This window comes from Vipera berus, assembly GCF_964194415.1.
Source record: "Vipera berus genome assembly, chromosome: 4".
NCBI classification, from domain to species: domain Eukaryota; kingdom Metazoa; phylum Chordata; class Lepidosauria; order Squamata; family Viperidae; genus Vipera; species Vipera berus.
Genome location: NC_138206.1, coordinates 3394129 through 3406939, shown reverse-complemented (window position 1 = coordinate 3406939; position 12811 = coordinate 3394129). Strand labels below are relative to the sequence as shown.

The 12811-nt window shown below is 50.6% G+C and overlaps 1 protein-coding gene across 1 annotated transcript in view; it reads left to right on the top strand.

The window, feature by feature from the left end:
• P2RY2 (purinergic receptor P2Y2) overlaps positions 1-12523 on the top strand; it is a 44836-nt gene extending 32313 nt beyond the window's left edge. Inside the window, exon 2 of the mRNA XM_081326577.1 lies at positions 10011-12523. Coding sequence (XP_081182703.1) covers positions 10015-11091 — 1077 coding nt within the window. The 5' untranslated portion in view covers positions 10011-10014 and the 3' untranslated portion in view covers positions 11092-12523. The remainder of the gene's footprint in view (positions 1-10010) is intronic.
• Positions 12524-12811: the final 288 nt, after the last annotated feature.

Below are 12811 nucleotides of genomic sequence, written 5' to 3'. Positions count from 1 at the left end.
CCACCTTCTGACAGGCAAAGCCAAGCCGGATTCACTTAACAACCGTGTTACTAACTTAACGGCTGCAGTGATTTGCTGAACGACGGTGGCGAGAAAGGTGGTAAAATAGGTCGTAAGGAGCAGCAAAGGCTTCCACTCTGCCCCGTTTTCCTGTTCTGCTCCTCGGCTGCAGTAGGAGACAGGCAGCTCATGAACCCCACCACAAATATTCTTATTATCGCACTCCCACAGTCCGCTGGAAAATGTCCCCGGAAGGCCCAGTGGCCTTCTCTTTTGCCCCCGCGCCGAGACCCACGGCTTCCTCCCCAGTTTGGTGAATTATGCACCCCTGGCAGAATTTGCAGAAGCCGGGCATGCCGATGCCAACCCTCGCCCACCCCTTCACCCCCGGAAAGGCAGCCTTGAGAAACGGGGAAGGCCATCTCTGAGCTATCAAAACAGTGGCGGATTGTGAAGTCAACAACAATCCACAATCCAAGCCTCTCTGGGGCTGTGGAGGAACAATGCTGGCCTTGTTGCAAGCGAGGAAACTTGCAAACCGTAGAATTCCTGCGGAGGAGAGGAATACGGCGGCCTCTGGCCAAGAAACGGCCTTTTGCCGATTCCAACTCTTGCTTTCTTTATTCATTGTTTCGCCTTTGGGAAGCTTCAAAGTCTCCCGGGAAATATATCTTGCACCAGACTCGGGATTATTTATTATTTAATTCTTTCTTAACTTTTGTATACTGTATTTTTATTGTATTTGCCCTGTACACCGCCCTGAGTCCTTCGGGAGAAGGGCGGTATAGAAATTAAATTATGATGATGATGATGATGATGATGATGATGTCATAGCAGGAAGGGTGGGAGAAAAAAATAATAACAACTTGGGAAAGACTAAAACGCAGGTAGTCCTTGACTTAAAGCAGTTCGTTTAGTGTCCATTCAAAGTTACAACGGCGCCGGAAAATCGTTTTTCACCTTGGCGAGCCTTGCAGCATCCCTGCGATCACGTGATCTGAATTCAGAGCCTGGGAAACCGGTTCATACTTACGACCACTGCCGTGTCCCAAGGTCACGTGATTCCCCCTTTGGCGACCTTCTGACAGTGGGAAAAGCCAGATTCCCTTATCGGTCGTGTTACGAACTGAACAGCGGCAGGATTCAGTTAACGACAGTGGCAAGGAAGGTCGTAAAATGGGGCAAAACTCACTTCATGTCAAGCTGTTAAGATCAGGCGCGATTTCAGTTAACAACCGCTTTGCTTAACCATGGAAATTCCGGTCCCAGGTGTCAGGGGCTACCTGTAATTCTGCCTACCACGGTTGTATAAACCGAGGCGCAGAATCAAAATCGCGTGAAGTATTTTTTTTTTTTTTTTCTGAGCATGCCCAAGATGGCGGACGTGCATGGCTGAGCTCCGTTAGGAGCTTCGGCAATTTTAGCAATGTGGCGACCCTGGGGAGCTTCACAGTGATATTTGGGTCCTGTGAAGGTTTCGGGTGAGGAGGAGGAGGACGAGGACGAGGGAGCTGAGCTTTGGTGCCTGCCTTAAGAACGCCTACATGGTTTGCCTGGCTCTGGGAGCCTGGACTCACCGAGGGCTCCGAGGACTCCGAGGACTCTCTGAGGACTTTCTGAGGACTGCCAGTTGAGCCCGGAGGAGCCTAGAGGAGCCCGGGGGAGTTTCGGGAGTTTCTGGACGGCTTGGTGGACGTGGAGGAGCTGAACAGAGCCCCGTGTTGTGTGGCGCCGATCAGCTGTTTATCGGTGCCGCAGGGACCCGGTGAACTCCGATGGAGGCTGTTGGAGGCGGAGGAGCTGGGCGGAGCCCCGAGGGAGACTGCGGAGGCTGCTGAGGCGCCTGGAAAGACCTTGATTTTTTGCTGAAGCTCCGCTCAGCGTGGCTCCGACCGGCTGACCGTTTGTGCATCGGAGGTCCCGAGACCCCTTCCACGGAGCCTGGTGGTGTTCCTGAGATCTGTGACGCCCGGATTAATTGTTACAGCTCGGTGATGCTCCGGAACGCCTTCCTGCTGCTTGGGGAGCCGCGTGCTGCTGGAATGACTATGAATCGCGGCTTGGAGCGGCGGGGGCGCGAAAATGCTGGAGTGGTGGAGACGTCGTTTAGCTGGTTTCCGAGATGGCTGACGGTGAAGGGAGTGGGCCTCTCTGATATGGTGACCTGGCCTGGTGGTGGAACGCGGACGCTGTTGCCTCGGACATTTGTGAGGCAAAACTTAATCTCTGCGCCGCCAGAAAATCATTGGACCATGTTGTGGTTTCCCTTCTTGACTGACTATCATCCAGTCTTTTTTGCAACATGGAAGTGACTTATGTAACCAGAATCTCTCCTACCATTTTGTGACCATGCCGGCTTATTAATCCTGATGTATTTCATAGATTCTTTGCTCTAACTCCCTCCCCTTCTCCCCCCTCCCCTATAATAGAAGGCCCGGGTTGTAACCACTGTGGGAGAGTGGTTAAGTTTTTACATCTGCTGCCTCCCAGAGGTGAGAGCTCTGGGGGGTATTGCTCCCCCGGTTTGTATGTACCAGGTTGCCCCCCGGCTTTGACCGCCGTGAGAGGGCGGGATTCGATCTATCCCGGGATTTCCCAGCTCCAGTGGCAGTGGAGCTGGGTTGGCTCTCTGGTCACTTGCCTTCGATTTATTTATTTTGAGATCCTCCCATGTTGAGTTGATCTGGTCTGCCTTGCTGTTTTTTTTGTCGGACTTGTTAAGATCATGCGTCTGACTTATTCGAGCACGACTTTATACGCTCTCAGGGGGGCCCCCCCATCCTGGGAGCGACCCGCCTTACTTTTTACACCTCCTCTTGATGAAGGGCCCGAGTGTTGGGACCCTGAGAGATGGCTGGGCATGGGTAGGGGCCTCCGATATAAGCCAAATAGGAGGCCCCTGGTTAGTTTTTTGGTTAAATTTTTTAGGAGGTTAGGGAGGGGGGTGGGAACTTCTTTTGGTTGTTCGGATATGGGGGGCAGTCCAGCAGCCACTGTTCAGGCCAGGGCCGGGATTGATCGCGGAGGGGAGGAGCGGGGGTCGGTCGCCCCCGGGGCTCCAGGGCAAGTCGTGGGAATGCCTATTCCCACGACGTTAGGGAATGGCAGCAGGTGCAGGAACAGAGGGCCGTATCGACCTCAGGGAAGGCCTCTCCGCTACTTGCAAGCGGTGAGGCGTTCCGACCCTCTTGTTCTACCCCGAGGTCCCGGGAGTGAGGATGTGCAGCCTCCTGAGCTCCGGCTGGTGTACCTGAATGCCAGGTCTGTCGTTAATAAAGCTCCTCTCGTCCGTGACTTGGTCGAGGGTGAGCAGGCGGACCTGGCTTGCATCACGGAGACTTGGTTGGGCCCAGAGGGCGGTATTCCTCTGGCTGATCTCTGCCCACCAGGTTTCCGGGTGCTACACCGGCCTCGGGCTCAGGGTAGGGGTGGGGGAGTGGCTGTTGTTATGAGGGAGACCTTAGCTCCGCGGGAGGCCACCGTTCCGCAGATAGTCGGGTGTGAGTCTCTCTTCTTGAGATGCGGCCCTGGTGCGCAGTTGGGCTTGCTGCTGGTGTACCTTTCGCCTAGTCACGCAGCAGCAGCCCTGCCTGAGCTTCTCGATGTCCTCTCCGGGTTGGTGGTTGAGTTCCCGAAACTTATAGTTTTGGGGGACTTCAATCTACCATCTCTGGGAGGATCATCTGAGTTGGCTCGGGAGTTCATGGCTTCCATGACGGCCATGGACCTGACGCAAGTAATTTCAGGACCGACTCATGAGGGAGGCCACACCCTTGACCTAGTTTTCTTATCTGGGCGGTGGTTAGATGATCTTGGTGGGGGCTCCCCAATTATTATGCCCCTGTCATGGACCGATCATCATCTCCTGCGGCTGGTCTTCCGTTTTGCCACCCCCCGCCGTGGGTGTGTGGAACCAGTTAGATGGTACCGCCCCAGACGCTTAATGGATTCCGCGAGATTCCAGGCAGCGCTGGGGTCCCCACCTGCCTCCCCCACTCACAGCTCGGCAGATGCCTTAGTGGAAGCTTGGGAAAGGGCAGCCACTGAGGCTCTTGACCGAGTTGTACCCTTGCGGCCCCTGACCCGATGCAGATCCCGTCGAGCTCCATGGTTCTCCGCGGAGCTCCGGGAGATGAAGCGCCGGAGACGGGGCCTAGAGAGCGGTTGGAGGTCCAGCCGATCCGAATCCGACCGATTGCGACTAAGAACCCATATTAGGTCTTATCTCGCTGCGATAAGGGTGGCGAGGTCTAATCACTTCGCTACCCTTATCGCGTCCGCAGATAATCGCCCGGCCGCTCTGTTTAGGGTGACTCGCTCCCTCCTTAATCAGGAGGTGAGGGAGGAACCCTTGCAGGGTCGTGCCGAGGAGTTTAACAATTATCTGTCGGACAAAATCACTCGGATTCGGACCGGTCTGGACTCCGACTGGGCAGAGTCTGGCGATCAGGACGCGGGTGGTCTTGTCGATATCACTTGGGAGGAGTTTGATTCTGTGACTCCGGAGGAAGTGGACAGGATTATGGGGAGACTGAGCTCCACCACATGTTTATTGGACCCGTGCCCTTCCTGGCTGATTTATGCAGCCCGGGAGAGGACACGCAGCTGGTTCCAGGCAGTTATATCAGCTTCTTTGAGTGAGGGTAGCTTCCCTGCCGTCTTGAAAGAGGCGGTGGTGAGGCCCCTCCTCAAGAAGCCTGCCTTGGACCCAGCTGTATTGAACAACTTTCGTCCGGTCTCCAACCTTCGCTTTCTTGCGAAGGTTGTTGAGAGTGTGGTGGCGCATCAGCTCCCTTTGGTCCTGGATGAAGCGGATTATCTAGACCCGTACCAATCGGGTTTCAGGCCCGGGCACAGCACGGAGACGGCATTGGTCGCGCTGGTGAATGATCTCTGGAGGGCTCGGGACAGGGGTCATTCCTCTGTTCTAGTCCTATTGGACCTCTCAGCGGCTTTCGATACCATCGACCATGGTATCCTGCTGCGGCGTCTCAGGGGATTGGGAGTGGGAGGCACGGTTTTACAGTGGTTCTCCTCCTATCTCCAGGGACGTTCGCAGTCGGTGTTGACAGGAGGGCAGAGGTCGACCGCGAGGTCTCTCATTTGTGGAGTTCCTCAGGGGTCGGTCCTCTCGCCTCTCCTGTTCAACATCTATATGAAACCGCTGGGCGAGATCATTCGTGGCTTTGGAGTTGGGTATCATCAGTACGCTGATGATACCCAGCTTTTCCTTTCTACCCCAAACCACCCCAGTGATGCCCTCAACGTGATGTCCCGTTGCCTGGAGGCGGTTCGGGTCTGGATGGGGAGGAACAGACTTCAACTCAACCCCGACAAGACCGAGTGGCTCTGCATACCTTCATCCCGGGTCTATTCGGATATTCCATCTCTTTCTATGGGGGGTGAATTATTACCCCCCGTAGATAGGGCTCGCAACTTGGGAGTCCTCCTAGATTCGCGGCTTACCTTGGAAGATCACATGGTGGCCGTGACTAGGGGGGCTTTCGCCCAGGTTCGCCTGGTGCGCCAGTTGCGGCCCTATCTAAGCCGGGATGATTTATGCACGGTCACTCACGCGCTCGTGACCTCTCGTCTAGACTACTGCAACGCTCTCTACATGGGGCTTCCCTTGAGGACCACCCGGAGGCTCCAACTGGTACAGAATGCAGCCGCGAGAGTTGTGTTGGGAGTTTCCCGATACTCCCACGTGACACCTCTGCTCCGTGAGCTGCATTGGTTGCCAGTTGTCTTCCGGGTGAGATTCAAGGTGCTAGTAATGGTGTTCAAAGCCCTCCATGGCATGGGGCCGGAGTACCTCAGGGAACATCTGCTGCCGGCATCAAGCTCCCTGCGCCCTGTGCGTTCCCACAGAGAGGGCCTCCTCAGGGTGCCACCGGTCAGAGAATGCCGTCTGGTGGCCCCCAGGGGGAGATCCTTCTCTGTGGGCGCCCCGGAGCTGTGGAACCAGTTACCGGTTGAGCTCCGGACGGCGCCCGATCTGCGCTCCTTTCGCCGCGATCTGAAAACATACTTGTTCGAGCAAGCCGGCCTGGCCTGAGGGGGGATTGGTGGGGGTTTTTTTATCATTCTTATTGGGGTTTTTTACTATGTATCAATTGTATTTTAATCGGGCATGCATTTAATTATCTTTTAATTTTTGTAAATTTCTGTGTTTTATTCTTGCCCTGTACACCGCCCTGAGTCCTTCGGGAGAAGGGCGGTATAGAAATGATAATAAATTAAAATTAAAATTAAAATTAAATTAAATTATTATTAGCAGTGCTTCATAAAACCGTAGTAAGGCCACACCTGGAATACGGCATCCAGTTTTGGTCACCACACTACAAAAATGAGGTTGAGATTTTGGAAAAAGTGCAGAGAAGAGCAACTAAGAGGATTAAAGGCCTGGAGATTAAAACAGACGGAGAACTGGGTATGGCTACTCTAGAGAAATGAAGGACACGGTAGCAGTATTCCAATATTTGAGGGGCTGCCCCAAAGAAGAGGGGGTCAAATTATTCTCCAAAGCACCAGAGGGAAGGACAAGAAACAACGGATGGAAATTGAACAAAGAGAGAAGCAACCTGGAATTAAGGAGAAACTTCCTAACAGTGAGGACAATTTAACCAGTGGAACAGCCTGCCACCAGAAATTGTGGGTGCTCCAACACTGGAGGTTTTTAAGAAGAGACCGGACAACCATTTGTCTGAAATGGTATAGGGTCCCCTGCTTGAGGGCGCGGGTTGGACTAGATGACCTCCAAGGTCCCCTTCCAGCTCTATTCTGATTGAATTGAATTGAATTGAATAAAATAGTTTACTCCTGCTCTCCTTTCCCGCTTGCCTGCTGCTTCCAGGAATGAGGGTGCGTGCACCCTTTGTTCTGCTTTTAGCATCATCTCACAGGTTGCAAACAGCTGTCAAGTATCTTTTGAGAGTTAATAATTAAACCGCAAGACCCGGAAAGAAGCATTTCAAGGCAGGATGGCACACACTGCAGGAATGTGAATTGTGCAACTTGCTTAGAGGGCACAAGAGACTTTGTCATGTTGTCGCCGTGACCATTGGTGTGTGGTGCAAAGGCAGCGAGGTCTACACACACACACACACACACACACACACACACACACACACACAGGCCAGAAGTTTCTGCGGTCAAAAAAGAAGCTGAACATATTTTGGGTTTTGCTGTGATCTTGCCGAATTTCAGAAAGCAAAGGCTCCGGAGAACCCAAATTCTCTACCAAAATACAGGCCGTCCTCGATTTACGACTATAACTGAGCCCCAAATTTACGTTGTTCAGTGAGACATTCGTTAAGCGAACTTTACCCCATTCTACAACCTTTCTCACTACCGTTGTTAAGTGAATCTCTGCAGTCGTTAACATAGCCACACAGTCGTTTAAGTGGGTCTGGCTTCCCCACTGACTTTGCTTGTCAGAAGGTCGCAAAAGGGGATCACGTGACACACACCCCCGGGACACTGCGACCGTCGTAAATGCGAGTCAATTGCCCAAGCGTCTGAATTTTGAACCACGTGACCACGGGGGTGCTATAACGGTCGTAAGTGTGAAAAACGGTCACAGGTCCCTTTTCCCAGTGCCGTTTTAAATTTGAACGGTTACTAAATGAACTCTTGTAAGTCGAGGACCACCTGTAAAGTTGGCCTCCCTCGCACATAAAAGAACCACAATCACAAAAGCAACTATGGGACGGTAATCCAATAGGTTTTGTGTAGTTTTGCAAGCCTTTTGACTCACGGAAATGAATCCAAAGATAAATATGAAGGTTAAATAATAAAGCTACCACCTTCACGTTATTTTTATCTATACTGGGAAGTGTTAGGGAATATCCCTGGTTGGTAGAATCAGAGCCGGGCCTGTTTTTACATGTGATGCACACAAAAAACAGAGCTTTGTTCACACCGTGGCAGCCGCCATCTTGACTTTTTTGACCTCTCCCTGCAAACTTCCTTGTTGCTCATGAAACATCCAAGAAGCTGGAGATATTAACCAGGTGCACCTTTATTCCCACCAATGGTTTTCCAAGTGGGCCACTTTAATAGAGGTGGACTTCCACTCCCAGAATTCCCCAGCCAGCAAAGGGAATTCTGGGAGATGAGGTCCACCTGTCTTAAAGGGCCCAACTTTGAAAAATCCTGATTTAGAACAACAGCCACGGGATCCCCAGTTCCTTCTAAGCAAAACAAAGAAGAGAAAAGTAATTTGGACAGAAAGTCACGATAGGTATGTTTCCAGTGAGCGTATCCCCTTAAATAAATTTTCCTCCTCCGTTTACGACAAGTGAGCACAGAATTTCTGTGGCTAAATGAGACAGTTGCTAAGTGAATTTTGCCCCATTTTGCGACCTTTCTTCCCGCACAGTTGTTAAGGGAATCCCTGCGGTTGTTAAGTCAGTCACACGGTTGTTAAATGAATCGGGCTTCCCCCGTGGTCTTTGCTTGTCAGAAGGTCGCAAAAGGGGATCACATGACCCCGGGACACTGCGACCACGTCGTATAAACGAGTCAGTGGCCAAGGGTCCGAATTTTGATCATAGATATGAGTCTGTTCCCAGCTGGATTTTGATCACGTGACCCCGGGGATGCTGCAACGGTCGTTAAGTGTGAAAAACGGTTATAAGCCCCTGTTTTCAGCGCCGCCATAATTTTTGACTGGTTGAGGATTACCTTAATTCAGGGGTCTTCCAACTTGGCCCTTTTATGACTGGTGGACTTCAACTCCCAGAATTCCTCAGCCAGGCACGCGTGCCTGGCTGAGGAATTCTGGGAGTTGAAGTCCACCAGTCATAAAAGGGGCAAGATGGAAGACCCCTGCCTTAATTAATGTGGAAGAGCATTAAGCAAGCTCCCAGCATTTATTTATTTGTCAGATTTATACCGGCAGTGCTTGACTTGCGACCATTGGCTTTGGGCCTGAATAAAGTGGATAACGGCACTGGGAAAAGTGACTTAATGACTGGTCCTCGTGCTTAGGACCGTTGCAGCGTTCCCCTGGTCACGTGATCACAATTCAGGCGCTTGGCATTCAGGACAAGTGCAGCGTCCCGCCGGTCATGTGATCATTATTTGCCACCGTCCCAACAAGCAAAGTCAAAGTGGGAATCCGGACTCACTTAATGACTGTGGGATTAACCATTTCCCCATTTCAGGACCTTTCTTTCCGCCGTCGTTACGTGAATCAGTGCAGTTCTTCAGTTAGTAACGTGGTTGTTAAACGAATTTGGCTTTCCCCTCCCATATTGACTTGGCTTGTTGGAAGCCGGCTGGGAAGGTCCCCTATGGGGGATTATGGGACACCGGGTTGCTGCAACCCTTGTGGACCCATGCTGGGGCCCAAGCACCCCGATTTTGATCACGTGGCCATGGGGACGCTGCAACGGTCGTACGTACGAGGACCAGTGCCTGGCAGTCAGTCACCCCATAACAGCGAAGCACCGCAAGCATAAGGTGGCAGCTGGCATTGAGTTTTGCCCTGTTTCGTGACCTTTCTTGCCACGGTTGTTAAGGGGATCGTGGCAGTTGTTAAGTAAGTAACAGGGTTGTTAAGTGAGACTGGCATCTCCATTGACTTGGCCGGTCGGAAGGTCATAAAATGAAATCACACATGACGCCAGGACACTGCAACCATCATAAGTATGAGTCAGTTGCCAAGCGTCTGAACTTCGATCCCATGACCGTGGGGTAGCCGCCACGGTCGTAAGTGTGAAAAACGGTCATGAGTCCCTTTTTTTTTAGTACCGTTCTAACTTGGAGTGGTCCCTAAACCAAGAGTTTTAAGCTGAGGACTCCCTATATGTTTTCTATCTGTCTAAAGTTATCACAGCACTAGGAAAAGCGACTTGTGACTGGTCCTTGTACGTACGACCGTTGCCCACCCAAAGCCGGACAGGTATTCTGTGTGAATGCAGCCTGTTGTGTGGAGGCAGCATTATATTGGCCCTGTCCCATGCTAACTGTACTCCCTCTGTTTTTCTTCCGGACTCTCTAAGGACGATGGCGAACGTCACCCTATTGTACTCCATGAACGCCAGCGCCAACTCCTCGGACGGCGAGTGCGGCGAGGAGGAACACCCCTACAAGTGCAAGTTCAACGAGGACTTCAAGTACATCCTGTTGCCTGTGTCCTACAGCCTCGTCTTCGTGGTGGGCCTCACCCTCAACCTGCTGGCCCTCTACATCTTCCTCTTCCGCATCAAGACCTGGAACGCCTCCACCACCTACATGTTCAACCTGGCGGTGTCCGACTTGCTGTACGTGGTCTCCTTGCCCTTGCTGGTCTACTACTACGCCATGGAGGACAACTGGCCCTTCAGCGTGGGCTTGTGCAAGATTGTCCGCTTCCTTTTCTACACCAACCTTTACTGCAGCATCCTCTTCCTGCTTTGCATCAGCGCCCACCGTTTCATGGGCATCTGCCTCCCTCTGAAGTCCTTGGAGTGGGGCCAGGTCCGCTACGCCCGTTGGGTGTCCGCCGTGGTCTGGCTGGTGGTGATCGCCTGCCAGTCTCCGGTCCTCTTCTTCGTCACCACCAGCCAGAGGTGCAACAGCATCACCTGCCACGACACATCCGCCAAGGAACTCTTTGACCAGTTCTTCATCTACAGTTCGGTCATGCTGGTCCTTCTCTTCTGCATCCCTTTTCTCCTTCTCATCATCTGCTACTGCATGATGGCCCGGAAACTTCTCCAGCCCACGCGGGGCATCAGCCGGATGTCCAGTTCCAAGAAGAAGTCGGTGAAGATGATCATCATTGTCATGGTGGTCTTCATCATCTGCTTCCTGCCCTTCCACGTCACCCGTACGTTGTATTACTCCTTCCGCAGCTGGGACCTCAGTTGCCCCACGCTCAACGCCATCAACCTGGCCTACAAGCTCACCCGCCCTTTGGCCAGCACCAACAGTTGCCTGGACCCCATCCTGTACTTTTTGGCCGGGCAAAAGTTTGTCAAATTTGCTTGCCCTCAGACCCTGGCGAAAAATGGTACCCAGTCAGAGACGAGCACCGTCCCCCACTGCCACTTTCGGGGCAGAAACAACTTAGCCATGAAAACCAAAAACACGGTAGCGTAGCCTGTTCTCATGTCTGACAAATATTTCCTGCAAATATTTCCTGATGGGAAGAGGCCGATAACAGAGGAAAGAGATCTGCTCGAATTCTGCAAAGGTGTTTCCCAGCAAAGTTGGTACAAATGGTGCAACAGAACGTGTGGGGGAAAAAAATCACTATTTAAATAACTTTTTTTTAGAGAGAGAGAGAGAGAGACAGGAACAGAATGCTCTTAAGCACTTATCTAAATTTCCAAGGTGTATCTTGTACCACAGAAGATTAGTTGTGGCTATAACTAGAAGAGATTGTCTCTTGGAAAAATTTTTAATGTAAATCAGACATTGGCTGGGTTCACACAACGCAGAAACAGGGTCAAAATGTGGCTTGGCAAGACAAATGACCAGGGTGGGCCAGTAACAGCTGACGCCGAGGTCTTATCCCTTGTTTGTTCCTAAATATTGTAAATATTCACTGTGTTTGCAATTATGGACAATTTCCCTTATATTAATGTGCCTCTGAGACTCTTTGGAAGGATTTTACTTCTGAGAAACGGAACAGAATAAAAATAACAGTTGTACCAATCCAGTAATATATAGCAGTAATGGTAACCCTCTGAGGTTTGTGATGTGGCAATTCAACCACGGAAGCATAGGCCTCTTAAATAAAATGTGTTAGTCTGAAAAAAAATACCACTAGATGCTGATTTTTGGCTAAAATAGACTAAACACGCCTGTGCTCCTACAATGTTAACGTGTTGTGTGAAGCAAGCCATCGTGCTAAGTCATTCGGGCTGAGTTTACACAACATGCTTAACCCGGTTAAGAAAAGACCTAATGGAAAGCTTCATACAACTTGCTAAATTTGGTTAGCATTAACCTTGATTGAGTTTTCGGTAGCCAAAGGTGTTGTCTTAAACTAAGCAGATTACTACACCAGGTTAATCTAGGGGTGACATGATAGCAGTCGTCCAATATCTGAGGGGCTGCCCCAAAGAAGAGTTGGGGGTCAACCTATCCTCCAAAGCACCAGAAGGCAGGACAAGAAGCCACGGATGGAAACTCATCAAGGAGAGAAGCAACCTAGAATTAAGGAGAAATTTCCTGACAGTTGGAACAATTAATCTGTGGAACAGCTTCCCTCCAGAAGTGGTGAATGCTCCAACACTGGAGGTTTTCAAGAAGAGATTGGACAGGCATTTGCCTGAAATGGTTCAGGGTCTCCTGCCTGAACCAAGGGTTGGACTAGATGACCTCTAAGGTCCTTTCCAATTCTGCTATTCTATTATTCTAATTAGCTCTGGGGTCGATTTCAGGCAATGTGATTTATTTGTGGCATTGTAATATGTGATCTGAGCATCGTCACTGACTTCTCTTAACTTGATTTTAACAGGTTACCTGAATTTCTAATATTGTACTCTAACTGATAAAGCATTGCACCAATAATACATGATATTCATTAAACCCTCAATTTTATGGACTTTCATGCAGCAGGTTTTGAATGCAAAGGAGAAAATCCACTTGGACAACATTCATATGTTTTCTATAAAATCTGAATATGAATTAGAAAATCTCTATGCAAATTATGAAAAGATTTACTTAATTATCTACCTACTGATTTAATGGACATTTGGCTTTAACAGACACACTTTTCCCCCCCTTGATGTGTCCATAAAATTAAGATTTTTAACTAATGGCATTATTTTTTTCATGGGCTGCAACATTTCAGCTTCCAAGCAGCTGTAGA